The following is a 26654-nucleotide window of genomic DNA, read 5'->3' as shown; positions in this document are numbered from 1 at the left end:
AAATGCAGGTTGTTAGTCTAGGGCTGCTTTCGCACTAATAAAGCAAAGCTAGCCCCGCCTACTGCTGCCGTTAACTTCGATTTCTCGACCACCTTCCGGACATTGAGCAAACTCATTGCGACACGGACTAATAACCCGAAAAGGTTTTTTTTTTTTTTATTCCGGGAAAATCGCACTGAACGCCCACCTACAAAGATGAACGCAACTGAATGTTTCAATGCTTCTTTCGCGAAACAAATGCGGAAAATTTGACGTCATACAAATTTGTTTTCTGTGTTTCTTGGATAATGAAGTGGCGCTGCAAAGACATGGAACGCAATGAAGCAGAGCTGCCCGCTAACTCGAAATACCACCAGTATGCGAGGTGAGAGCGAAAGAAAGCCTAAACGCCTTGCGAGGGGTGCGCCAAGTGAAGATACAACTGGAGGAAGCAGTACGGTGTATCACTGGCCTCCAGCAGAAGGGCCAGTCAGTGCGAGATATTTATTGGGCTTTTAGGCGATCGGACACATCGAAACGGTCTAAATCTTCGGTTTCTCGGTACACAGTGGTGCCTCACATCGACTGCAGAGTGAGGGAGAGTCCGGCGAGGAGACACCTCGATGTGGGCGGGGGGACAAGTTCACGAGTCGAGCCATTCGCGGAACGCCTTGACGCCACGCTCCTGCACCAGCTTCTTGCCGTTGGTGTTGACCACGGTGCCGTCTGGCCGGAGGACGAGAAGCGTCGGGACGCCCGCCACCTTGAAGCGCTCCTCTATTTCGCTGCGGGGCAAAAGTGGATGTTAGCAAAAAAACAAACAAAAAAAAAAATCTGCAGGAATTCAGAGAATACTAATGCGTAGCATTCTTATGCCGTTTGAGTGGAAATTTTTACAGTCAAATATAGCCAGGAGTAGATAGGGACGCTGGATTATTTTATTCTTTTTTAAGTTATCCCTTGTTTCTTTTGCCAGTGGTGCCAATTATTACCATTATAGCCTTCAGTTCGCAAATTAGGTTTTTTTTCGAATATGCAAGGCGTACTGCAAAGTTGGCCCGTTTACGCTATTTTTTATTCGTATTTTGGATATTTTTGGAGGACTTTCGCGTTTGTTTTGTGGTTTTGGGGGGAGATGTATAAGATGCGTATTTTTGATTCTGTCAGGTCATTTTCGCGAAAATGTTATTTTTGATATTTTTCCTATTTTTTTTTATTTTCCCAATTCTGTCCTATCAATTACCTCCATTCACGCTATTATAACGATTAAAGGAGTTCATTCCGCCAAATCTGTATTTTTGTGGAAATGCAGGGCGACCATGCTCCTGGCTGTTGGGATACTCGGAAAAGAATGCTACGCATTGAAAAACCAGGTTTAACACTTATAAACACAGTTATCACAAGCGAAAGCTGAAGGGCACGCCCAAGCGGCCCTACGCGCGCCGGGCCAGTCAAGGAGCTTCCACGAAGCAGCCGGTAAACCCTCGCCCAGTGACGTGATACCGCAGCGGGAGGCTCCGAGTGAGGGAAGCTGCGACGCCATTCCGCAGCGTGGCGCCACGTCACACCTGTCAAACTTGCTCTCCGGGTGATCAAGGTCATTGCGACCCGATGAATAACCTCGCAATACATCGCGCAGTAGAGTTTCCACTCTAAAACAGTTCTTCCTCTCCTACGCTCCAAATGGGCCCGTGAGAGATACGTGATACACTATGTTTCATCAAACAGCTAACGGCTTAGCTTTTCGTTCCATGCTTGCTTTACTTTCAGGCATGCACATGCGCACTCATATCCACGATTAACGCTCACTCACTCCCTCACTCACTCACTCACTCACATGCTCATCTATACACAGAAAGAGGAAATAGATGACGAAACACCGAGGGAAATGTTTAATCTCAGCAGCTGAAAGGCCCCCACCTCCGAACGTCTTTTATCCGGTACTAATATTTGCGCTTTTCGTATTGTGGGCCACTGTTTATATATTTTTTAAACTGTTGCAGTTCGAACAGCTTCCTTCGCGTACTCACCCCTGAAGCGGGTCGTCGAAAGGCAGCCCGTACCAGTCTCCGTGGGAAGATCGCATGTACTCCAGCATGTCCTTCTGGTTTCGGTCGGCCGAGATGAAGATGACCTGCACGACACAAGGATAGCACTTCCAATAGTCTAGCGCTTTCCAGCTGACCTGCTGCCTACATAATCAACCAGGTATGCATCAATGTATCATACTTTTCTAAGAAACTTCGAAGAATTTATATCAAGCTTGAAATCTTTTTCATGGTGCCATTCGCATTGCTTGGCAAAGAAGCTCGTTTGTATTACGTATATTTTAACCGCACAACGAGAGAAGAAAACTCGATGCAGCAGAAGGGAAAAGCCTAGCGTTACAAAAATGCATGAACCGAAGAAAATTAAACCCAGTTCAACCAAGTGGCAAATTTGGTGAAGCAGCGAAGCTGTACTTCTCTTGTATAGGCTCGAACGTCAACGGGCGTTCGCCCGAGTACGGCAGGAATCGGTTCACGCAAAAGAATCTGCGGTGGTAGGCGCCCTCCCGTCTTTCATGCGAGACGAGCCATGCGAGACCAAGCACCCTCTATCGGAGGTTGGGAACTTGCTCCTACACCTGAGTGACGCACGACCTACAGCAGACGGACAAAAGGGCCCAACCTGCAGCTCCGCTGTTAAAAGACATTGCGCGAGTTGTGTCTTAGACAAGAGACAACGTGTATCTTTAGCCGCAAAGCAAGCGATGCGACAAGAACAGAAGAGTCAGGTGTCACAAAATAACTGACTATGCGTGTAATTCGTGCATCAGTCGGAAGTATGGCGTCCGTTAGGAGAGGAGTACTATTATGAGCAATATGAAAGGGAACACAGGAACGCGTGGCAAACCAACGTTCTTAGACTGTGGCAAACAGCCTCGAAACAGACTCGGAGCGATACGCGGATGGCGCTGTGAAACCCAAAGGGGGAAAGAAGGGCGCTCTTTTACTAACTGTTGGCACTCCCAACCCGCTGGCATTTCTACGAAGCAGAAGGTTGCATGATTTCGCCGGTGATATGGTATCGTCCGACAGCCGATAAGACGAACGGCGGGAATGGGGGCAGTTGTTAGAACAGCATCCCCCTTTCCACTTCGTTTCCGACGGCGGCCGTTGTGCGTATCACTCACAGCTGGGTCTGAGGGTGTTTTCTGCGCGTTCCTGTGTTCCCTTTCATATTGCTCGTAATAGTACGTGATCTCGTGCCGAGAAAGACTGGCACGGAATGTCGAACGCAGGTGCAGCACAGAACTATCCAACACTGCATCCTGTGCATTTCCTCTTCATCACATATTACCTCACACAGTGTGTGAGATAGCTCCTTCTTGCAGTTTTTCTGCGCCAGGACAGTGCGGAAAGAGGGGGCGGGCGGCAGAACTGACGTAATGCGAATTGCACGCGCAATATGCGCCACCCCTGGCGCATCCCCTTTCAAAATCCCCTTTCAAAAGCTTCGGTGGAGTTGAACTGCCATTTACGGTTCTTGCTTTCTGCTTCCATCTCAGCGTCCATAAGGCACGAAGAATTATAAATATTCTGTCTGAAAGTGGAGGCACTGTAGAATTCGAGAAGAGGAAGTTTAGACGGAGTGGCAATGGTCTGACAAGAAGTATGCCCGTTCCCCCTTTGCATGCATGCAAAGGGGGAACGGGCATAATCTTGCACATAATCCCAAGCGCAACGGCCCAGTTTTAAACCGATATTCCTCGCGCAGTCAGGAATGGCCTCAGTTTCGTGAGCCGGATCGCGGTTCAATTATCGCTACTACGCAAACGTGGTACGGCACCTGATAGGCGTTTGTAAGCACGCATGCGCAATGCAATGTGTCCACGCAATTATGGCTGCAGAGTAATTGCCTTGCAAAAAAACGGCCAAGGGGTCCCCATGCGTCAGCGGTGTCCGCAGTTACTTTTTGCAGGCCTCGGGCGTGGTAGTTCTGTCTGGCCTATATGGTTAAATAAGTGTGTTAGAACTTTATTTCCGAGAGGACAAAGAAGTGAGGGTACATGACAGTAGAAGATGACGACAAGGAACGGATGGCGGCGATAGGACGTGTTCTGAGTTTATTCTAACGTAAATACAGTTCTTTTCCCCTTACCGAAGTGTTGTAGTCGCGACATAGTGGTGCGGAAATTCCTCGGGATGAACTAATGACGGCATGTACGCAATGATTGTGGCCAATGCCTGATAAGCCGACCAATGCCTGATAGGCCGACACCGAATTTATCATGACAGAACTACGACCGGAGCCTAACGGAGATCAACTATAACGAAAACGAAGTGCTCAACTTTGCTATCATAACGACGCTGATCTCTGAAGGGGGGGGGGGGGGGGTGCTATTTTGAACGCGGACACAATTCGGATGAAGAAATGTCCGCCATTACCGACCGATTGACTACGAGTCCAGGCAACTACGGAACACCGACAGCGACTTCGAACCCTTCCTGACTGGCTACTACGCTGAGCAAGAGTTTATGGACATTGCTGAGTTGCGGAACTACATTGCAGCATGGCAGTCCATACTGAACCAGGCGATGCAGTTCCCACGCGGTGACCCCCAGGCACTTTGTCTCAAGTATGAACGATAACCATTCCATAACATCCCTACTACCGAGCAACGTCGCGTCAGTTGGCATGGAGATGTTTCTCGGGGTGACAGTAATGGCAATAAAAGGAGCGCCCGAAAACATATCGCAAGGATGGACGACGCCGTTGCGCACGTAAGCGCAGGCCACACGTATGGGCCGCTACCAAAAATCGTGCCGCTCGCTCGGAGTACCGCTCACCGCGCCGCCGGGTGCCACATTCAAGTGAAACGAAGCGCTGCGGCCGAGATGGAGGAAACTGACAGACATTGAGTGGACTGTAACACGCATGCGCCGCCAGCTATCTCGGCAGCAGGCGCCCGGCCGGAAGGCGTCGCGCCGATAGTTATCGCGCATCGCTCCCTTGGTGCGGTTTATTTTGTGGGCAACAGTACATTTGGTTCTGTGATAACACCCATCGGCGAGGCTCAGTGGCTAATCCCCTGGACGATGTTCAGGTGAAGCAAAAAGCAAGAACACCCTTGTGTCGAAACTCCTGTGCGCGTCAAAGATCCCCATGTCTTCAAAGATCCCCTTCACTACGGCGCACCTCATAGCCCGGGTGGAGCTTTGGCACGTTGAACCCCTAAACAATTCTCTTCTGTGATCAATGTTGTTCGAAACGCCATCTCGGTTTTGTGCTTGAAGCGATGGCGCCCTGCAACTCACCTCGATGCTGAGGTTGTCCTTCTTAGCATCCTTGTAGACGTTGGCCAGGACAGGAGTGAACATGCGGCAGGGAGGACACCATTGCGCAGCGAAGTACAGGCAGATGAGCTTCTTGCCGCTGAGCACTGTGTCGGCCGAGTGCCGCCCGCCGTCCTTCTTGAGGAGCATCTTCCCCTTGAAGATGTCGGCCATTGTCGTGGCGATTGTCCTGTGGGGACCAGCCAGCCGAATGGCACATGTTTAACCATCGCAGTACACGGGGATTCACGATGGCTGAACGAAAAACAACGAAGAAAGCACAGTGCGTACTCAGCAACTGTCACGACGGAAGCGCTAACTCTAACGTTAATGCTATCCCAGCGATTTCTAGCCCCTGTTAATGTTCCAGTTAATTCACTGCTATGACGTAGCGGCTAACACAATTTGATCAGATGGAACTTGCATCACAAGTATAGGTCCTCTGGCAAAAACGCTTTAGCTGTACTTTTCCCAATTTTTAAGTATGATGCACTGAGTAATTTTCTTTGCGAAGGTGACTAGCCGTGAACAGTTAGTCCCGTGAGCGTACTATAATGCAGTGCTATTCATCCTGCCCTAGAACAGGCTTTTCAACCCTACAACTCACCTAACAAGAAGGCTGGTGGTTAGGGTGCCCTCATAGGGCAACGCACGTTGACCTTTATAATGGCACTCACGAACCTTGTGAGTTGCTAAGCTCCTCCTTCGATCAACATGCACAATAGAAATAAGATGCCTAAGAGAGGTGCTGAAATCGAAGAGGCACTCTCACACAACCGGCTATCGAGGCTGGCAGGCGCTCGAGATGGGAAGCCCTTCATGGCACCACATAAACGCTGAGGATTGTCTTTCCCACTTCGCATCCGCGTCATCATCTGCCTCAACGGTTTCCACATAGCGTTGGTGTCCTCGAATGAGTACCCTGGTTTTAAAGCAAAGCTTTACTAATCTCCTTGCGCGGTTTCGCCGTCGCGGTGAAGCTGCGCAGCTGCGACGTAGCTGCGCCGTACCCTTTCCGATGCATCACTCTTCACTTGACTCGGCGGGTCGAGCTCCACCGACCGATCCCCGCCGACGGCTGCGTTCTCCAAATAGAGAGAAAAAATATACGGCCGCATTCTCCGCTGCCGCCGCCACTCCCGGCTTGGCGCATGCGCTCTCCGCAGCTGGTTCGCGCATGACCACGTGACTCGCCGCGTGCATGCGAGCTTGGCCAAAAAGAGAGCGAGGCCGGGCTTCGCGTTGCGTGGGACAGAGCGTTGCTCGGTATCTGTAGGCAGGGTGAGCCTCATTTCACAGACGATTTCTATGACACCCCCTCGCGCTCCTGTCACGTGATCATAAAGGTCGTGACGTCAAGACCAAACGTCACGTGACAACGATCGTTTCGTCACTTTTTTGTTTAACCCAAAACAAATCGTGCCGTGCGCGTTTTCTCTACGTTGGCGTCGGCGTTTGTCGGTTCGGGGCTATCCGCGTTTGGTGTCAAGGGCGGTTATTTAAAACAAGTGCAGCGTCCATCTGCAAACGTTTCTGTCAGGTAAATAAGCGAGCGAGAGTGAGGGAGAGCTATTTTCCCCTTGTTTCCGTCGTTTCGTGGTTTCGGGCGTCGCGTTCGTGCCTGGCGGTCGATCGTTCCCAGTGCGCGGCTGGCCTTGCGCGCCGGGAAGCTGACGCCCACATGTAGTAGTTATTAACCTTACCTTACCTGTTCTTGCTTCTAGCTCAGAGTACTGGAACAACGAGAAATTTCGCAGCTACTTTGAAGCGGTGTGGCTAAGTGTGAAGAAGCTGTGGGTAATGTTTCACAGGCTTGAATTTGACGTTGTTCTAACGACAAATAACGGCATTGAAGCCCAAAACAGGGTGCTCAAGGCCCACTATGTCAAAAGTGCGAGTGGAAAGCGGTCACTGACGTCTCGGATCGCAGCCGTTGTTCGTGGCTACCTTTCGGACAACGAGAAAAGGTTCCATGAGTCGACGATGAGGCAGTCGTCACTGTACAGACAGTAGAGTTTTATTACAGCGGAAAGCACCACTTTAGCGCGCCCATTGCATTAGTGGGCACGTTAACTGTCGTGTGTAACGAGGCGTATCCGTTTGCGATTGCGGCGCGCAATCGTTAACGCCTGTAACATTTTTTGTGTCGGCTTTGTGCAAAGCCCGTGAGTTTTAATTGCACAGAGGTGCAGTGTCCTGGTATCTGTACAACAAAGTGAGAGTGGTCTTGTGTTCTTTGATTTCCATATTACTCCACATTGGATTGTTTACCTGTGTATATATTAGTTTGTCTTTCAGTATGTTATTTGAATTTGAATGTTTGTACACCGACACGTACCTGAGGCCTGCTCTCAAATAAATTGGTGTCTGCTTATCCTGTCTCACAGATCTGTAGCATTGCTGAGAGCAATTAAGTGGCTTATAAGCTACACCTTAGACAGACATAATGAATGCTTCACACTGTTAAGGCAGAATTACAGGTACAAACAAGGAGTCGGTCACATAAACAATAAACTACCTACCTGCAAGATATTGCTTTTATTACACTTTTGTGCATAAAAATATTGTTTTTCTTTTGTTTCAAGTGTACTTATTGAATTCTAATTTTACTTTCGCAGTTATTGGCCTTTTTGTACATTTGCTGATTTTATATTATATATTTTGTTTTACATACCTGTGACATAGTATTTATGCCAATGGGCATACTATCGCAATAAAAAAAATGTGGGGTATGCTTGCTGTCATTCTAACTCTGCCTGATTAATGTGAAGTTGTGATGTACAGCAGCAGCAACGAAACATCCCCACTGTATGCGCCATAATGCAAGCATAATGTTTGGTACAAAATTTTTTTACAGCAAGGCATTTTCAGCTGCTGCTGACACACACAAAAAAATGTAAAGTTCCTTTCAGGCCTTGGTAACTGTTGTGACTAACAATAGTGCAGTAGAAGTGTGGCAGTTTCACAATTAATTTGTAAAATTGGTTGCGAACTCAGTATTCCAACACTGAAACTATGCAAGTCATTACGTTAACTTTGTTTCAGTGGATTCAGCATCTAAAGGTCCAACGAGACGAAAGGTTCAATAGTGGATATTCCGTCTCGGTGGTCATTCAGGCTCGATTGGACTTTCCGTCTCAGAGGATCTTTCGTCTCGTTAGACATTGAGGCTCTTACTATTAAATGAATGTCTGGAGCACTCTGAAGTTACCTTGAATGCCCTCTACCGCAATATAGTTGTGGGACCTTCTGCATTTTCACATGCAATACCTTTTACACGATAATTTGAAGTGAAATGTATGCCTGGCACCTCTGATTTACGTCATAAAATTTGAGTGCACCTGCAACGCTATTGACGAAAGCAAGCTTGGTCGCGAGTACGTTGCTGAGGGTGCCGAAATATGACTCCAGTTTTTTCATTCGGACCTGTTTTATCATTCGGGCAAACCATCAGGGTTTTTCTCGTTTTGTTGGAGTGCACTAGTATCAGTGAAAAAAATAATTTTCCCGACCTTCATGCCATGGCAGGCACACGAGCACTAAGCAAACAGTCACATGTTCGTCCATCCAAAAAAAGGAGGGTGCCACGACAGTCGCCTGACACTCACCGTGTACGCGCGTGAGTGTTCGTCAACTGCTGGCAGCCCGTAAGAAGCGGTCGATGCGGATGAGGGTTGTATATTCTCAGTTCGGTCTCATCAAGGCGTCGGTTTGATGTGTCATATTTGTCATCCAGGATTTCACATATTAATCAGTTATTGAGATAAAACATCCTACTTCAATATCTTCCCTTCTGATATTTCGTCTAAATTTCGTGCCCACTTATAAAAACGACGTTATTGTGCTTCACGCTGTCACAAGAGCAAGCCCAAATACTAACTTCAAGCCTTGGAATTATCATAGTATTCACTTTTCAAAAACCGTCTTCTTTTCATCAATTCCCTTTTCTCATCTGTCCGCAGCAGTAGAAATTTGACGATGCCCTCAGCAGCATAGACTCAGCACCAGGACATGTGTTACATCGATAAATGGAACACTTCCTGAGCGTATGAAATGAAAATACGCTCAGGAAATGAAAATTTCCTGAGCGTATCGCTGTTCTGTTCGCGCTCAAACTTCACACGGAGGTCGCATTTTGTGGTCTATTTTGTTTGGCACTGGGAACAACAACAGTAGATACCTGTTTATTCTGCAAATACATAATATCGATCTTTGACTATGGCAAAATGGCGGCCATTATGGACGGGAAAGCTGATCTTGGATCGGTGGTGCCACCTGGGATATGCAAAATGAAATGAGCGATGACAATTCACGGTGGGAAGGAGCCGAACGAGGTAGCAGAGGATCAAAAAACCTCTTTTGTCGATAGCTTAGGATGGCCACAAATAATTACATAGCAGCTAGTACAAATCATAATACTGTACTCCTGCGGTTCATTGTTGTCGATACCGGTTACCTGGTTTCAGATAAGCTGTCGTCTTCTGTGCCAGGTTACCCTCTTTCCGAAATAAGGCTTGTAATTCTTTATTCACGTTTGTTGCTTTGTTCTCGTTTTACTTCTATTACTATTCTGTGCGTAAGTGTCTGTGCTTGTGACAAGGTGCCACGAGATCATTCACAGCATACGAAAAGGCATATCCTGTTCACCTGCAGTGATCGATATTATGGCGTCATGTCACAAGTACAGAATGTTCGCCGTTCGGCTGGCTTGAGAGACAGGTAAGGTGTGCCGTACATAATGTGCCTTATGAGAAAAGCTTAAGTCGGATGATGTCTGGTTCCTTCACTCCTGCCCGTTTGTGCTTGGTGCGGTGGATGAATTTGGTTGGCTGAGTCATTGTGCGTTGAAGTTGGAGCCTGATCCGTCCTGTGGGATGGTGAGCACGAGCAGGCTCAAAGGCCAATTGCACTCAAGATTTCAACCCACTGAAAATGTTATTTCCGCATAGTCGGCCTAAAAAGACTGCATGCATGCATAGGCAAAAAAGGACTAAAAGTTGGTCTTCTGGGGGACTACTTGATTTTGCCCCAATCATTACACCCTTTAGGAACTAAATGTGAGCGGACAAACGGTTAATCTGCCACCGGATTGTTCAGTTGCCATACTCCCCAGGGATGGACAACTATACTTCAAACAAAGGAATGAACAAGAGAGAGCGCCAAGAGATGCTGCTCGAATGCAATTATTTATTTTCATAGCGGGTCAGATGATTTTGTGTGCACGTTAATTCTAGTAAACCATGAGCGCTTGACCCGTCGTCCTTCTTTACCGTCGTTGTCCAAGTCGCGCTGTATTTTTTGAATCATTAAGGAGTGCTCCAGCTAAATCGAGAAGATAGCCCATACGTTGCTAAAAGAATCAATTGAGCAGAAGTTCGTTTTTCTGGCCTAAGAATAATTGGCAAAATTTTGTGATTTCCGGTCCAGTCTTCACACGCCATTAATCATATGATGGTACCCTGTGCCGCAAACAAACAGATTAGTCTTATAGATTTCCATAATCACAATCACACTTTCTTGTTTGTTTTGTGGTGGAACTATTTTTAGGAGGTTGACGAAAGCCATCCGGTACGACACATTCATGTGCAACGCTTTATATTGACGCAAAGGTGAGGCCTGCACATGACTACCTGCACAGTCGCAACGCTCATTTTATTAACGTAGCGTAACATTTGGCACAACACGCTTGAACCTACCGCTATCGGCTTAATCTTCACAACAAATGCACGTCTTGAATAAAACAGTGGGCCTCGTTGGACATTGAGGCCAAAAGCGGTTTTTATGTAGCTTGAAATAAAATTCAAGAGAACAAAGAGTAGAATGCACATTTGGTGGACACTTCAATGCCCACAGGAGGATAAATATTAAAAGGCGGGGGTAAGTGCGAAAGGGTTTAAGCGGAGGTTGTTCAGAGAACATGCCTGATTTACAGCATCCCTAAAAGGGCACTTGTAAAGTGGCCTTTTAGTGGTAAAGTGGTCCAGTATAATTGCTGGCTTTTTGTAAATGTGAAATTCGAACCTGTTATTAGATACAGAGCCTACTTTTTGTCGTTCCTAAAGCTAAGTTAAGACGTCCTAGTAAATTGGCAGAAGTCTAGCCTTCATGCTGGAATAGAATAAGTGCATGGACGAGGGATAATGAAAACAAGCGTCCTGCTGTCACCATGGTCTCCGTACCCTTTCTTTCACCACCGCCGCTGCCATCTTTCGTCCCCGCAACGCGCAGCATGTTACGCGGGTAGCAGCTCCGTTGGGCGAAACAACCTCGGGCGCTAACCGAACGCCAAAGCGATCGTAACTGACCAGCACAACCGCGCGATGCTTGCAGCGGCTGCCTGCAACAATCGCTGCCCATGCAAGCATCGCACTTCACCGCCCAGTGCGCCGACATGAAGAGCGACAGCACAAAGTAATCGGTACATAGGACACAACACACCCTCCACTCCTCCACATCTCATTTGCGCATTTACCGCAAAATCCGAATGTGGTAAGTACGTCGAGCTCTACGCTCCGATGCACACAATCGAACCTCACTGTATTCGCCACATCACAGCACGGCGTTTGTTCGTGTGGTGATCTCTGGCACGTTGTTGCATGTCATTGCTGGTGGCAACGTGACTTGTAGGATAGGTACTGCAGAACTAGTGGTGGCAAACTTCGTCCTCGATTTTTCACGAGATGGATCGGTGTCGTCATGGTCACCGTTTCGTCGACGAGGGCTCAGCACGCCGGCTACACCCGTGAGCTCCCAGCACAGCACACAACGCGAAGTCTAGCGTTTGCAGATCGACGCTGCACTTGGTGTAAATTACCGGCCATGACAACGTAACACGCGGATAGCACTGACGTTTAGAGGAAGAAAATGGGGCGTCAAACCATAGCCTCCTATATAACCTACTAGGAGGCTATGGTCAAACAAACGCCGACGCCAACGTAGAGAAAACGCGCACGGCACGATTTGTTTTGGGCAAAGCAAGAACGTGACGAAACGATCTTTGTCACGTGACTTTTGGTCTTGACGTCACGACACGACCTTTTTGATCACGTGACAGGAGCGCGAGGGGGTGTCATAGAGATCGTGTGTGAAATGAGGCTCACCCCTGTAGGCATTGAGCCGGCATAGGCAAGCGCAATCTGACCGTTTGCCTCGGCAAACGCCCGAAGTGGGACCACAACCGTAAACAAAGGCAGGCTTTGCACGAACAGCATAATAATTACAGCTAAATCAAAGTCTAACCAAGAGAAACCAAGACGTAACCAGGCTACACCGAGCTTCCGCTGTGCATATCCAAGGTTACCTGAGCTAAGCCGGATTGGATTGGATTGGAAAACATTTATTGAGCATAAAAGTGGGTGGCTTTTATGCTCAATAAATGTTTTCAAATCCAATCCAATCCGGCTTGGCTCAGGTAACCTTGGATATGCACAGCGGAAGCTCGGTGTAGCCTAGACATTTTTTTTCCCGACACGGCGTCACCAAGCAACTATAGTACTTCAAGAGCAATGAAGCAAGCACCAGGGAAGGCGATAGCGACTTCTTTTCGCGAGCCTCAACGTATACCGAAACACGTTGATGTAGCTTAGCACGAGCATTACAGCCGTTTGACTGGAAGCTATTCAGCTTCATTCCAAGGCTTTCAGAACGTGCGAGACACGGTCAAGCTGAAGCCAGTCAATGCGGTGAGGCTACTCGACGCCAACAAGAGCTTATAGCATCGAGCAGTGTGTAGACGCCACAAAACTTCAGTTCAACCTCACGAGTGTTACAACGGGGAAATTTCACCCGAAACCCCATTGGGACACCCAAGCTGTGGTTTCGAGGAAGTCCTTCGGATACACTGTGAGCACGCTGTCTTCTACGTGCACCTTTTAACGTGAAACGGACTGAGCGTATACATCTCCAGAGTTTCGTGTTGAACCCGGGCAAGCCCAAAAAATGTAACCGTGAACCCGACTAGATACGCCACGTGAGCATGTGCTGCCCCCGGGCTCCAAACTGTAATGAACGTCCCAGTGGGGGACCAAAGGCCGCGCGAGCACGTTCTCGGGACGTCCTTCTATTGTCGTAGTGGCTAGGCAAGAGTCGTCCGCCGTGCGCCACGCCAGCCGAGGAAAATTCATGACACGAGCTTCGACGGCTTGGGAGAACTAGTCGGGCAGACGAAAGGGACACGCGGGCAATGGCTGGTCGGGTCTACAGCCGGCAAATTCCCCGCTGTTGAGGACAAAGAGTGACCAAACAAAACGGCGTGCGTTTACAGTCAACCACAGGTATGGTTAAAGCTACGCCAAGCGTTACGAGGCAGGAACACTTCACGGGCGTAGCCCAGTATGCCATCAAATGGCTTAGCTTACATCACCAGTATTAGGGTCGATGGGAGGTTCTCCGTGCCACAGTTTTGCTTACCTTCGGGTACGAGCGAACAATGGCGGTCTCAGCACGCTTGGCACTGGCGTCCAGTGGAGAGGAGCTCTTTTCGCGTGCACTGCTCAAAGACGACTTGGTTTACCCTGAAGGGTCACGCTCAGCCCAACCGACCGCGTTCCTGTTTGGGCGATCCAATTCTTGAGACGCGATCTTCACTCCTGAATTTGCGAACCTCCGTTGATGCCGTTATCGCGGGCCAACACGTAGCAGTCGGTTGGACGTATCTTGTTACGTGAACGTCCCGGTGGGTTTCTCTTCAGCAGCGTAGACTAGTAGACGTGTCGACCACATCGCCGTCAGTGCAACGCCGCTGGCATCTGGGACGTGGGCAGGATGGAACTACTACTACTACTGATAATGATGATGATGATGATGATGATGATAACAGTAATAATAATAGTATGAGCAGAAAAAAAAACAGGAGAAGATTTGGTTTATAATCCACTCTTGGGGCAGCCAGAATGGACGGCGGTTGATCGAAGCAAGAAGTCCGCGGCAATTTTGAAATAAAAAAAATTACACCATCTTCCCGTGGGGAACCCTGATGAGGATGCGAAGCATCATGGGGGTTCCGTGTGGTTCCATTGTGTTGCCGTTATGTTGAGGAATATGGTGTTTAGTAGCGCCAGAGGGAATTCCGCGTCCGGGTCCACACCGGTGACAAAGGCACGCAAGTACTGTTGTGTGACGGCGAGTAGGCGGTGGTTCTCGAGGCGCCGAAACTCGTCCATCATGTTCTTGTCGATGTTGTCGTCTCTGTGGTAGAATCGGTAGTCTCCGTCAGCGTTGGTGAGGTAAAGGTTGTTGACGTTGGTGCACCGGCTGAGAGCAACGTACACGCCCTCCTCTTCGAAGCCTTGTTTCTTATCCTTCTTCAGCGGTTCCCCTACGGGAAGATGACGATGGTGGTTGAACGCGAAGCTATCTCGTGATGGATTCTTCGGTTGGCCAATCCCTAGGGGCATCCTGCCACAATCATCATCAGAAGAGCTGCGGACGGGGCACAGACGCGGGACATCCCCCCGAGCAAGAGATGCTTCGCATCTAAAATGTCGATAGCAACGTCCTAATTGTTTGATGCGAAATGGAACTAGATGAACTAGAAATTGTTGAACTGGATTTAGAAGGACGACGACGACGACAACTAGGGCGCCCCAGCCTACATAAAGCTATTTTATTTTCTGGCATTTTGCTGAAATTATACCGATCAACTACTAGCGGAGGAGTAAGTAAAAGGCGGAGTAAATAGACGCAGCACACGTCTTAGGTCCGACCAGTCCCTTTTTGGGTTTGCGTTCGAAACTCGTGGAGGGAATGACCATCATCATTTTATAGCACTGATCGCAGCACGAGCTTTTGAAACGTTGTGGCGTCTGATCGAGTCATTTAAGGAAGAATATACACAGCCTCTGTTATGTCTGTAAATCATATGTACGTTCACCCTGTTTCAGAGTTTTAATGTGTGTTAATTTCAGGGTCTGCTGCATTTTAAATGCTTCTGGAACAGCAGGCTCTCGATGCCAATGCTGTAACAGAGTCCTTCTATGCTTATACTGCAGTTATACGAAAGAATGCGCTGGTCCGTTGTTTAGTAGGTTTCGTATATAATTACGGTGGAGAAAGGATCAAGGCTAACCTATGACTCTGCTGTCATCAAAATGCCTTTTATCTTCATTTCTGAACCAGTGCCGTTTTTGCGCAATGATAGCTCAAACCTTTATCACTAATGTGCTGCGGTGCAAAGCCTTGTTTTGTCATAGGGAGGAATAGAGCCGTCCATCACCATCTTGATATACTCCTCCATTCTCGATCATCTCCGCTGACAGTTTTTCCTAAAGTTCGCGACTCTCAATTTTTCTCGACCGTTTACTGGTCTCATATTTGACCTCCATTGAGCCCGATGTCATTATTCTAACAGCTGCCTCTGAAAGTAATAGATAGATAGATGTAACTTTATTAGGGAAAGAGCTGGCTCAGAGGCCTATAAGAATGGTAGGGCGGAAAAGGAGGGGGTAAAACTAAGTCCGGCTCAGAATGCCAGCCTCGCGTGCGAAGTTCCAGAGGGGACGCAGGACTCGGACTGCGTGCGCGTGCTGTGGTGGCGAGATCCAGTAATCGTACGTCGGAACTTGGTGGCGATGGCGCGCGCGAATAGCCTCTAGTCCGGGACACTCCCATACAAGATTCTGCATAGTGGGGCGGACCCCGAGGTCGCATGTTCGACAGGTGACGTCGGGATTCAAAAAATTCAAAAACAGGTATGCGTTCCACCTCTCATCACTTGTTTTTAAGGGTCATTTTGTTTATTTGCTATTGTGGATTTTAAAGCGAAGTTTTCTATGCCTCACTTATGGCGTTCAATGTTGCGCCAATATGCAGTGCAGGAGAGCCAACATCGCACAGTGGGTATCAAAAAATGATGATGATAAGCGAAGGCACATCAAGCTCCTGGTAGAAAAAAGAAACGCTTCCCGCGGTCGCAATCGAACCTAGGCCCCTCCCGTTATGAAGACGACGTCTACACGATTTAGTCACTCCGACACGGTCGAAGCAGTTTGGATTTTGGCATTGTCTTGCCTCTACGAAAATTAGATGCATTCTTTCATTCTGCAGTCATGCGTTCAGATTGTTTTCGTTTGGCCATCTCTTTGTATACCCACCCGCCGCGGTGGCTCAGTGGCTAAGGCGTTGCGCTGCTGAGCACGAGGTCGCGGGTTCGATTCCCGGCCGCGGCGGCCGCTTTTCTGATGGAGGCGAAAAGCAAAAAACGCCCGTGTGTACGAGATTTCGGCGCACGATAAAGATCCCCAGGTGGTCAAAATTAATCCGGAGTCCTCCACTACGGCGCGCCTCATCGCCTGCGTTGCGTCGGCGCGTTAAACCCTACAATCAATCAATCAAAATCTTTGTATACCCTCAAATGTTGAGATCCCTCTTACCGGCTCAACTCAGCGTCATACATTTTGGCGGGGCTGTGTCCATAGTGCCATCCTACGATACTATAAGCCCTCCACTATATCGGCGTCCACCAGCGTTTGGTGAAAAAATGCCGCGTCTGGCCCTACACCGTTCTACCTAACGTGAGGTATAAGGTGGCCCAACATAAACTAACCTAACCTAACATAACATGACCTAATGAACACAAAGCAATGATTAAAAAACAAAAAATAACCTAAGCCATAAAAATTAAAACTCAATTTATAATATCCTCACCTGTCACTTCTGCCCCTTTCTTAATACTACCTACCACATGGTGTGGGCCTGTCAAAACACCCCATCGCTTACCCCCAATCCCAAACTTTCCCCAGAGCAGTGGGAGGGCCTGCTGACCAGCTCCCGTCACGCAGACCAGATCTTTCTGGTCACCCGTGCCAGGGCTGCAGCCAAGGCCCAAGGGTACCTGTACTGAGGCGAATCCACCCCACCGAGTGACGGCTCAACCACCACCGTTTGTTCTATTAAATGTTTACTCTCTCTCTCTCTCTCTCTCTCTCTCTCTCTCTCTCTATATATATATATATATATATATATATATATATATATATATATATATATATATATATATATATATATATATCTCAATTAAAAAAAAACCATGGTTGTTCCCTCTTTCATAGGAATCAGTGAAACACGAAAGTGAAAGGTGCTTTCACAGGAGCAGTTGAATACTAAAAGAACCTCCTTCATGTGCGAGGGGTTCGCGAGCCTGACCCCGCCAGACGAAGTGACGCCAACACTCAAGAAACAAAAAAATAACCGATTTATTCCGGGCCAACGAAACCTAAAAAAAATTCACAGCATATCCACGAGGTAAATGATGATGAGTGGGCGAAGCTCCTGAGGGGAAATCATCGGTAAAACCGTGACTCTTCAGTGAAAGTTCGCCCACTACATCTGTGTCCGAACGTAACGTCTAGAAAGTCTCGCTTAAACCGCGCGTCGGCACCTTGGGGCTGAGCTCGCCTGATGCGTTTTGCAGACGCCTCACGAGCTCTCACTGCATCGGGGTCTGCCTGCCGATACGCGCGCTTTCTCGCCGCTTCCCGTTCTCTGACGTTTTGGAGATCCTCTTCGCTCCGCAGCCGTGCCGCTTCGCGTACGGCAGGGTCCTCGCGCCGTTGCCGTGACGCTTGGGCTTCTCGTTCTCGAACGCTGGGATCTTGGCGGCGTCGTCGCGCAGCCAGACGACACGCTTCGGCCTCCCGCTCTCGTACGGCAGGATCTTGGCGGCGGCGCCGCGCAGCTTCACGGAGCGCTTCTGCCTCGCGGGCTCGCACATCTACATCCTTATCCATCGGGCGACTCCGAGCGCGCGCCAACAGCGAACGGATTTTATTATAACGCTCCCCACCATCTAGTAAACAATCCAAGAACTAAACTAGAGGTAGCCACGCCATCTAGTAAACAATCCAAGCGCATCTTTTCATCATATACAAGTACCGCCATCTAGTAAACAATCCAAGAACTAAACTAGAGGTAGCCACGCCATCTAGTAAACAATCCAAGAACTAAACTAGAGGTGGCTACATACATACGTCGAGGATGGACAGACCCACGCCTTAAGGAGCTTCGCCCCTAAAATTGCCTCGAATCCACACTGTGTAGGTGGTTGGAAAACAAAGCTTTGATCGACACCCACAACTATTGCCCACGCGACGTCTCTAGAATTCACACACGTGGCTGAGCTAAGCCGCAACCATTCTTTTTGTTCTACTAATTGGCGTATCCCGAGAAAAAAATTTATTTTTGGGTTTTACCCCTGTTTATTTTAAATTGGCTGCAAACGTGCCATAGCGTTGCTGGAGCGGGTACGTTGTTCCCCATTTTATCCTTGGGGGGGCAGGACATACAAAAAGAATTTGAATATCTCGACAAATAGCGCACACAAACTGGCACACGAAAGGAAGCCCCTGTTTCTATTCTTGTCCCCGTTGATGGGCGCTATTTGTCGAGATGCATCAATTCCAACTAGGCCGGCTCGCAGTTATAAACCGGAAGAATGGTGATTGAAGACAAGTTGTATTTGTGTCTCCGAACAAGTAGGCGTACCGATTCATGTTTCAGTGTTAGACATTGTTCAAATGGAGAGCTTCCCGGCACAAAGCATTGGCCATCGAGGGGAGCAGACGCGCAGCTCTAGGCTGCTCGTGCATGGCCGCTGTTCACCGGGAATTGTGTTACAGGTGAGAAGGTAGGGGCATCGACAGTACGAGGGCTCATGGGAATTGATGGGTCGTTTTCAGGGGTTGTGAATGTGCGATGTCCAATGGTCGAGAAGGCGAGGCGCAGCAGAAGAGCACAGGAATAGCCTAGCGGGCTCCGGCGGACCGGCTTTACACAACGTGACTTTCAGCTGACGTCACGTTTTGTAAAGCTGGTCGCGGCCTCTCCTGAATGTGCTTTCCCTCATGATTGCAGGTAGGCCCTCAACCCCAGTTGTACGTCTGCTGCGCTGTTACGGGACTGAAATTCTCACTTCAAGAACCGAAACTAATTGATATTTTTTCTTACGGCTTCGTTTCTGTATTGAAAAAGCGTTCACGTCAAGTACGACAACAAGGACCGCATCTTGAGGCAGATGTCGTGGGCTACGTCTTCGGCAATTTCGTCCGAGTTGTTCTTCAAAAGCAGGGACAGTCGTTTTTCTGCTGTGTACGCTGGCCAGAGAGAGCCATTGTTTGACGGTGGAACATGCCTGTTCAAAAAAAAAAAAAAAAGATGATAATAACTGGGCGTTAGTTCGGGCAAAGATAGCCGCACAAGAATATTAAACGACTGAGCAAACAATTGAAAGCCCAGTGAACAAATGGGCCAACTCTCGGGAAAAAAGGACGCAGTTGTTAATCGCAATTATTCGAAGAAACAGCCGCCACTGAATGCGTATACTATAGTTTATGATTAAGGAGTCATGATGGTAAAATACAACTTGGTTTAAAGGGACACTGAAGTGAATTTGCCAAGCTCCCGTTTTTGCTTGCACTGTGTAGACTGGCTCAAATTAACACACTATTCATAGTTTATCCGGTTGACAAATCGGTAATTATTTTACAAAGCGCGAAAAAAGAAAAACTACTATGCGCGGTTTGTGGCGGCCGCACCAACTAAAGGCTGTGACGTCAGGAGGGGGGGGGGGGGGGGGGGCACCGTGATTGGACGATGCCCAAGGTTAGCAATCAAAAGTTTCGGTTTCGGTTCTGTAAAACAACATGCTTGACATCTGATGGCGTTGTTGGATGGGCATTCTCGATTTCTCAATTATCGCCGTACCGCGCTTCTGCCATGTTGTCGGCTGTCAAATGTCTAAGATAAACCTCCCAGGGCGGATTGGAATCGTAGAAATCACTAGACGAGGCCTACGCAGTGGATGAACGCCCTCCGCGTCACCGAAGACTCTCAAATGCCATGCGCTTTTCCCGCATATTCGGAGCTTGCCTCACTCATGTCTGTTCGTAAAAAGCTAGTTCACACCAGGCCAAGGGTGTGCTGATTCAGGCCTGGGCCCACTGCCCGCAAGCAGTCGGTGCTTGTGGCAACAGCACGCCAACGAGAACTCGCTAGCGCGTCATTGTCAGTATGCGCGCGTTCTGTGATCTCGCTCGTGGAGCAGTGAACGTTACGGCCCAAAAATGGTGAGCTCAGTTCAGAAAAAATCGGCCGCATACGAAAAAATCAACTTACAAAAAAAAATACATGTAACCTCGGGGATTCGAATTTGCGACTTTGAAAACAAATTCCAGCGCCTCAAACCACTAGGCCACGAACCGGCGCTGGCCGGTTTGGATATATGTTTATAATGTATGACCAGTTTACACTTTTATTTATTTTAAGCATTTTAAGTACTTTATGTGACTATTTGTTGTATATCACTCCTGCAGTAAGTGTCCCCAAACTTCCACAATATCTCACGTCTATAGCAATTGCATTTCTTTGACGGAAAAGCGTTCGCAGATGTGCGGTCGTGCTGCTGACCGATGTGCTTGTTTACCCAGCGCAAAAAGTGCTTCCTGCTCCCTAGTTTTGCGCTGTATGGTAAAAGTTTCAGTTGGTTTTATTTTCTTAGTACCTATATTGACTTCGCTGACACTTCTCCCGCCTTCAATTGGCCTTAGATTTTCCTATAGCGTAAAGTCAGCGAAGCGTCGCATGTGCACTTGTGTGGAGCGACCCGGACTTGAGTTTGACACAGTGTACAAACTAACAAAGTAAGGAAAGGCACATTCTTTCATTCACAAAGGTGTTGTGGCTTAGTTTCAATTGAGCAAGCGAATAGCGACGACCCGTCGGCGGCCGGCGGACGAAACGCTGGGCCGACTGACTCGATCGGTAGGTCGGCTGGTCGGCGAACCGTGCAGTAGCGCAGCCATTTTCCAGCTCATCTCCTGCTGACGTCACACGAAAACGCCACAGAAAATGGGCGAGCGTAAAGAGAGGAGGACAGCATTTTCGAATTGATTTTTCTACTAAATAAATTTGCGTAAACGCGGTCATAGTGGTCGAAACAATGCCTACGGACTCCGAACTACAATTTGCGCTAGTAATCCCGCAATGTTTACAAATCACTTCAGGGTCCCTTTAATTTGAAATTAATTTTGCAACTTTGGCAACTCAGTTTTACACCGAAAGACGTTTCTTTACCCGAAAAATGATAAGGAATACCAAAAAACTTCAACACTCAATTAAAAAAACTTCAACTTCAAAACTTCAAATAATCACTGTTGTGACTGCACGTTAGCATGCAATCACGACGATCACACGGAACTGGAGGCCCCACTAATATCGCACAGTCATGCCGCCGGCCGCCAACCTCGCAAACTCCGCGTGACGTCATAACGACTCTGTAGAACAGGCCGTACTCTCGTCCTCAGATCACGGCCATTGCCTTCTGCGAAGCGATGTGGATGGCATCGAGGCCAATACCTGTTTCGAAGAAGTCGGTAAAGCAGAGTAAGGTGACGGAAAAGAGGTGCTCTCATACACACCGAAGCACATGTACAAGTGCGGCCGGCCCGTCCACGGGAAAAGACAGGGACAGCGGATGTAGGCGTTTGCGCTTCCCTCATTGGGGTGAGGCTGTCAAGAGCGTCCAGTTTCACTGTTGAAACTAATGAGGATGTCGCTTTCGTTTACAAATGTAATAAACTTGTACAAATTCCTTGCGGTTCCTTTATCTGCTCAGTTCTTACAAGGAGAAATTCAGTGCCCTTTCACTCTGTGAAGAGGGTGACCAGTGAAGCTTTGGTGCGTATAAGGACAGAGTCGTCATACCGCCTGATTCCGGACAGCTCTGGTAACACAACAGTTGCAGCTCTGTTCTGTAACCCTACTCCCTCTGCAGATGGCCATGCAGACAGTAATTCCGTGACGTTTAAAACATCACTGGGGTTGATGTTGATGTTTGATTGTTGGGTTTAACTCACCGACGCAACGCAGGCGATGAGGCGCGCCGTAGTGGAGGGCTCCGGATTCATTTTGACCGCATGGGGATATTTAATGTGCGCCGAAATCTCGTACACACGGGCGTTTTTGCTTTTCGAATCCATCAGAGAAGCGGCCGCCACGGCTGGGAATCGAACCCGCGACCTCGTGCTCAGCAAAACTTCACTGTGAACTAACCAACTACGACAAGCAAATGAAACTCGGCGTGATGGTAGAGTCGTGTCAGCGACTAATTGTCATATGATTTGTTTTGTGATACTTGCGATAACACAAGAGCTGGAGCCGCTCCCTGTAATCACACTCCCTCCTTAGATGTCCATGATTCACTGTGCAACACACAATGTCGAAAAGCCAGCTTACAAAAACGGAACTTACAACGATCGTCTTAAAGTCGGCTTCACTCTAAACACATGTGCAACGCTGAGAAGACATCATACAGGGGCAATATAGGCTGCCTTGCATCAAAATATGAAGGGTTTCTTATTAATTTTTTTATGCGTTGGAGGTGCGGCGCACAGTTTTACGATACCGGGTATTTGAATGATCGCCGCAAGGTGGCGCTGCGCTCGCGTGCGATTCTCGTGTACATCGCTTTGTTGTCAAAGGTAGTTTGCTGGATCCTAGCATAGCTTCAATGTCAAATAGCTTCTTCGGCGGCGTCTGGAAAGAATCGTATACGCCCATGCCGCCGCTGTTGTTTGTCAGGAGCGGCTTCTCACTGACGTGCGTCTCAGTTATTGTCAGAAGCCGGGGCCGAATTTTATGGGGTGCCGGAAAACTTAAGGCGGGGGTTGATTGGCCACGTGATCTCACGCGGATGTCTGGCTCTGCGAGTCGCTACCCGTGACTTTTTCGCGCGGACAGCCAATCACGTGAGACCTCGTGAGAAATCAATACCGCCGGAAGTTTTCCGGCACCCCACAAAATTGTTTCACAGGACAATGCGCATTAGTCGAGACGCACGCCCATGCAGACAAATTGTTGCTTGGGGCCAAGCATGTAGCTTCCATTCTGCAACAAAATTTTTTTCGTGTGAACTTGTGGCAGAAGTGGGCAGAAAGCGAAACTTGGAGCTATAAAATAATTTTTGCTGGACTCACCCACTAGCCAGAAATTCCGCGATGGCGTCCGGGCTCAAATAGCTCTCCAACAAGCGGCTTCCTTCGCTGACGTAGTGGTGAACCCTCGCCTTTGTCCCAGCAATTGCGTCGGCGATTGCGACGGATGCACACGTCGTCCAAAAGAGCGCCAAGTGCTCCAGGAACTCCCCTTTCGGTAAAGTCTTCAGCCAGTCGACCCCAGCGCTGTTTCTTCGGTCGAAACTGCATTCGGCTTCTTTCACGAAGACGCAGACGGTTTCAAAGAGACTGACAGCGTCATCCGCCGACTTCCTCGACAGGGCGAACGGCAGAATAAACCGTTCGTTGAAGGCTCGCCCTTCGGACAGATCGCTTCCCACGATGACCTCGAAGCCCGCCGGAAGGTTTGCACCGGTCACTGATCTTTCCAGCGTTTTGGGACCGTTTTCAAAACCGCTGGGAACGAAGCGAAGCGGAATCCGCAGCTCCTGCGAAGCCCGCAACAAATCTTTGATCTCAGCTTCTTTGAGGAATGAAAACTGCTCCTCCGGCTTGTGTCCCCGGAAAGAGAGCGATTGCGAAATGTTCCTCACGTAGACCAGACCCATGTCAGGTGTGTTGCGCGGAAGAGGCATGGAAGGCAGCGGAGGACCTTGCAGAAGTGCTCGCTTGAAGACTACACCGCTGCCTTGCCGACCATTGAGAATGACCGACAGAAGGAGGAACGCGCCGGAACCGTGACCCAGGGCTACAATGTTGTCGGGGTCACCGTCGAATAATGCAGCATTGCGCTTGATCCAGGACAGGGCCAAGATGACATCCTCTACGGCGCTGTTTTTCGCGGCGTCGTTGAAGGGGACGTTTAAAAATCCCGCGACGCCGTGCCTGTGGTTCGGCGAGACCACGACAAGATCTCCCAGAACCGCCAGCTCTGCCCAGTCGTAGTCGCTGTTGGAGCCGGTCTGGAACCAGTCTCCAGTCAGGGCCACAACCATGGTCCTGTTCTTCCTAAATTGGAACAAAATGAATTTTATGAATCTCAAACGCCATGTGTTCAGTTAGCGCTTTGAAAAAAAAAAAAAAAAAAGATCACCACCAAAGTTCAACAGCTTTGGCACGGGGCTATGAAGAATGTCGGCTGCACGTAATCCTCTTGACGAGCCAATATCATCACCGTCTGACTTGAAGGGTTTTCTCACTAAGTACACATAAGATATTCGGAAGGTCTCGGAGTATAGCCGCGAAAGAAACTATTCCAGAGTTGGATTACATTTATAATAATTTATGATGGAAGAAAAAGCTGACGTGTGGTTCCAATAATGTTACTTCGCGGAAGGTCGGCAACCGGGGCTTTTGAGGTGTCCAACTTTTCTTTGGGAGCCGGAAACTGCAGGGGCCATGGTCCCGGTATGCATGCAAAAACTCATAAGAAGCTAATTATAAAGGGTTGGAAGGTAGGGGTACCTGACGGCTGAATCAAAGGCACCAATTTGCAGTCTCGTGCATTCAAAAAGGCGTTTACAATCTCGCGTACGTGTCTCCGAAGGCGAAAAGAATTGCCAGACAATTGCATGGACAGAGTGCTATCATTTCTCATTGACCTGCCGCTTCTGTACATAAATGTCAAATTATCATTATATTTTCAACATCACCCATCAATTCCAAGCGCCACTCTGGAGGTGCCACCCGAATAGTTTCGCCAATCCGGGCGTGATGGTGAAAAGAGACCAACTTCACCACCATCGGCACCTCCGTTCACAATTCGCAGAGGCACGGTATGCTATTTCTTCACCACAAAGAAGTCTTTTTGTCTCATCCCGGTATGACAATGCAATCTATTGGCGGTAATGTTCCTGTCTTGACAGCCACCGGGTCATCGCCGCATCTCTTCTCCCTACATGCGCTGTCTAATTTCCTCCCCAAAAAGGTATTTCTTTCCACCTCCCTCTCCCCAACAATTGCATGCTCTCCATTATACCTGTGGACGCCACCTCATATCTACTTTCCAATCCCGCTGGACTGCGAACGAGTTCTATGACGTTTCTTGGTTTAAGCTCTTATCTCACTGATTTCGGGAAGAACTCGAGTGTGCGCGCTTTGTAGCGTACCTGGGCGGGTAACCCGATTTGGAATAGGGGGCTTCCGGCGACCACACGGCCAGACGGAGGCAGTCCTCGCCACCCACGAGCTTCCCGTCCCGCCACTGCGCGCAAGGGATACCGTACACCGAGGCCTCCACATGCACGTCGCCGAGATCCCCCAGCGGAAGTGGCTGGGCAAAGCGGCGCTGGTGGGCCGTGCTGAGTCCGTACGGAACTCCCGGGTACAGCATGACGGCGCTTCCGTTCCCTACGGCGGTCAAGACGCCATCAAGAGGTCCCCTTGTGGTCGCCGCGTAGTCAGCGTGACCCTTCCTTAGAAATCGCGACAGCAGCAGGCCAGCGACGGCAACGGTGACGCCGATCAATACCAAGTTGCCGCAGCTCAAGATTCTGGAAGGACACGGAAGCAGATTTACAAAGCGATTAGAACTTAGCACGTACGATATCGTTACTTTGGGATTGGTTGGTTCCCCTCGAAAAACGAGGTCATATAACCGACGTACTTCCTAACCATGCACGAACTTCTCTGCACAGTAACTAACGAAGCGAACAGCTTAACGTATCAGTGCCAGGAATCCTGAAGTAGGGTATACTATCAGTGCGCGAACAAACCAATGAGCATGATAAGATAAAGTATATATCCTTACATAAGTGTGACCATGTGTTATACTAAAAATAGCATCACATCATACGAATCAACCCGATACAATGTTCGAAATAAGAGTTTGCTTTCACTTTGGGGGGGGACAAAGTGAATTTCTTTCCTACAAGTTGAACCCGGGGTATAGGCAGCCCGGAAGCTCTGCCCACGCACAAGGATGTGATAATAGCCCAACTGTCCCATTATACAAGTTTGGCTTATTACCTTCGTGGACCCCGGGAAACATCGCCACTATGGCTGTCGCAGTAATAGTTCGTACCAACGCGGGAGTTTTGATAAGACGCGCAGTAAATTGCGAAAAGGCGGTGTCTTACTTCTGGTGCGGTTCGTGCCCGTGCACCGGTTCCTGACGAGTCTCGAGGGGGCAGACAGCTGCTGCCGGTGCAGGGGCTCCGTCAGTGTTCGCTGGCTGCACCTTGGACGTATTCCAACGCACAGCCTTTACAGCATCGCTGCGCGAAGGTACTGGTTTGACAGATTGCCTCGGAGAAGAACAAGCGTCTTCTGCAGGAGCATCGCGTTCATTCTTAGCCGAAGCAAACACTTTCGGCTTGCTTTCGGGTTTGAAGTCGACTAGCACCTGCCTGGACTCACTTGCGGATCCAAAGGCTTGGTCAGCTTTTACTTCATCAAGGGGCTGGTCGGATGG

The 26654-nt window shown here is 48.8% G+C and overlaps 1 protein-coding gene across 1 annotated transcript; it reads right to left on the bottom strand.

The window, feature by feature from the left end:
- Nucleotides 1-434: 434 nt before the first annotated feature.
- Nucleotides 435-26428, bottom strand: LOC144161982 (uncharacterized). The gene is made up of 6 exons (XM_077692522.1): nt 26320-26428; nt 25351-25734; nt 23264-24250; nt 5280-5487; nt 2010-2113; nt 435-764 (listed from the first exon to the last, which is right to left on the bottom strand). The coding sequence occupies exons 2-6, from the start codon at nt 25572-25574 to the stop codon at nt 623-625; spliced, it is 1665 nt and encodes a 554-aa protein (XP_077548648.1). The 5' UTR covers nt 25575-25734; nt 26320-26428; the 3' UTR covers nt 435-622.
- Nucleotides 26429-26654: the final 226 nt, after the last annotated feature.

Source organism: Haemaphysalis longicornis, unplaced genomic scaffold (assembly GCF_048455015.1).
Source record: "Haemaphysalis longicornis isolate Haplotype H1 unplaced genomic scaffold, Haemaphysalis longicornis Haplotype H1 scaffold_12, whole genome shotgun sequence".
In the NCBI taxonomy this organism is placed as follows: Eukaryota; Metazoa; Arthropoda; class Arachnida; order Ixodida; family Ixodidae; genus Haemaphysalis; species Haemaphysalis longicornis.
Note: the sequence above shows the minus strand (reverse complement) of the source record. Positions and strands in the feature narration are given on the sequence as shown.

Bases quoted from the DNA above. Each gene is read 5' to 3' on its own strand.
- LOC144161982 (XM_077692522.1), bottom strand. From the start codon at position 25,574: ATGCTGTACCCGGGAGTTCCGTACGGACTCAGCACGGCCCACCAGCGC. The intron at 2,114-5,279 runs GTGAGTTGCAGG...TGTGTCGTGCAG, and splicing joins AGGACAACCTCAGCATCGAG to GTCATCTTCATCTCGGCCGA. The intron at 765-2,009 runs GTGAGTACGCGA...TTTGCCCCGCAG, and splicing joins TTCGACGACCCGCTTCAGGG to CGAAATAGAGGAGCGCTTCA.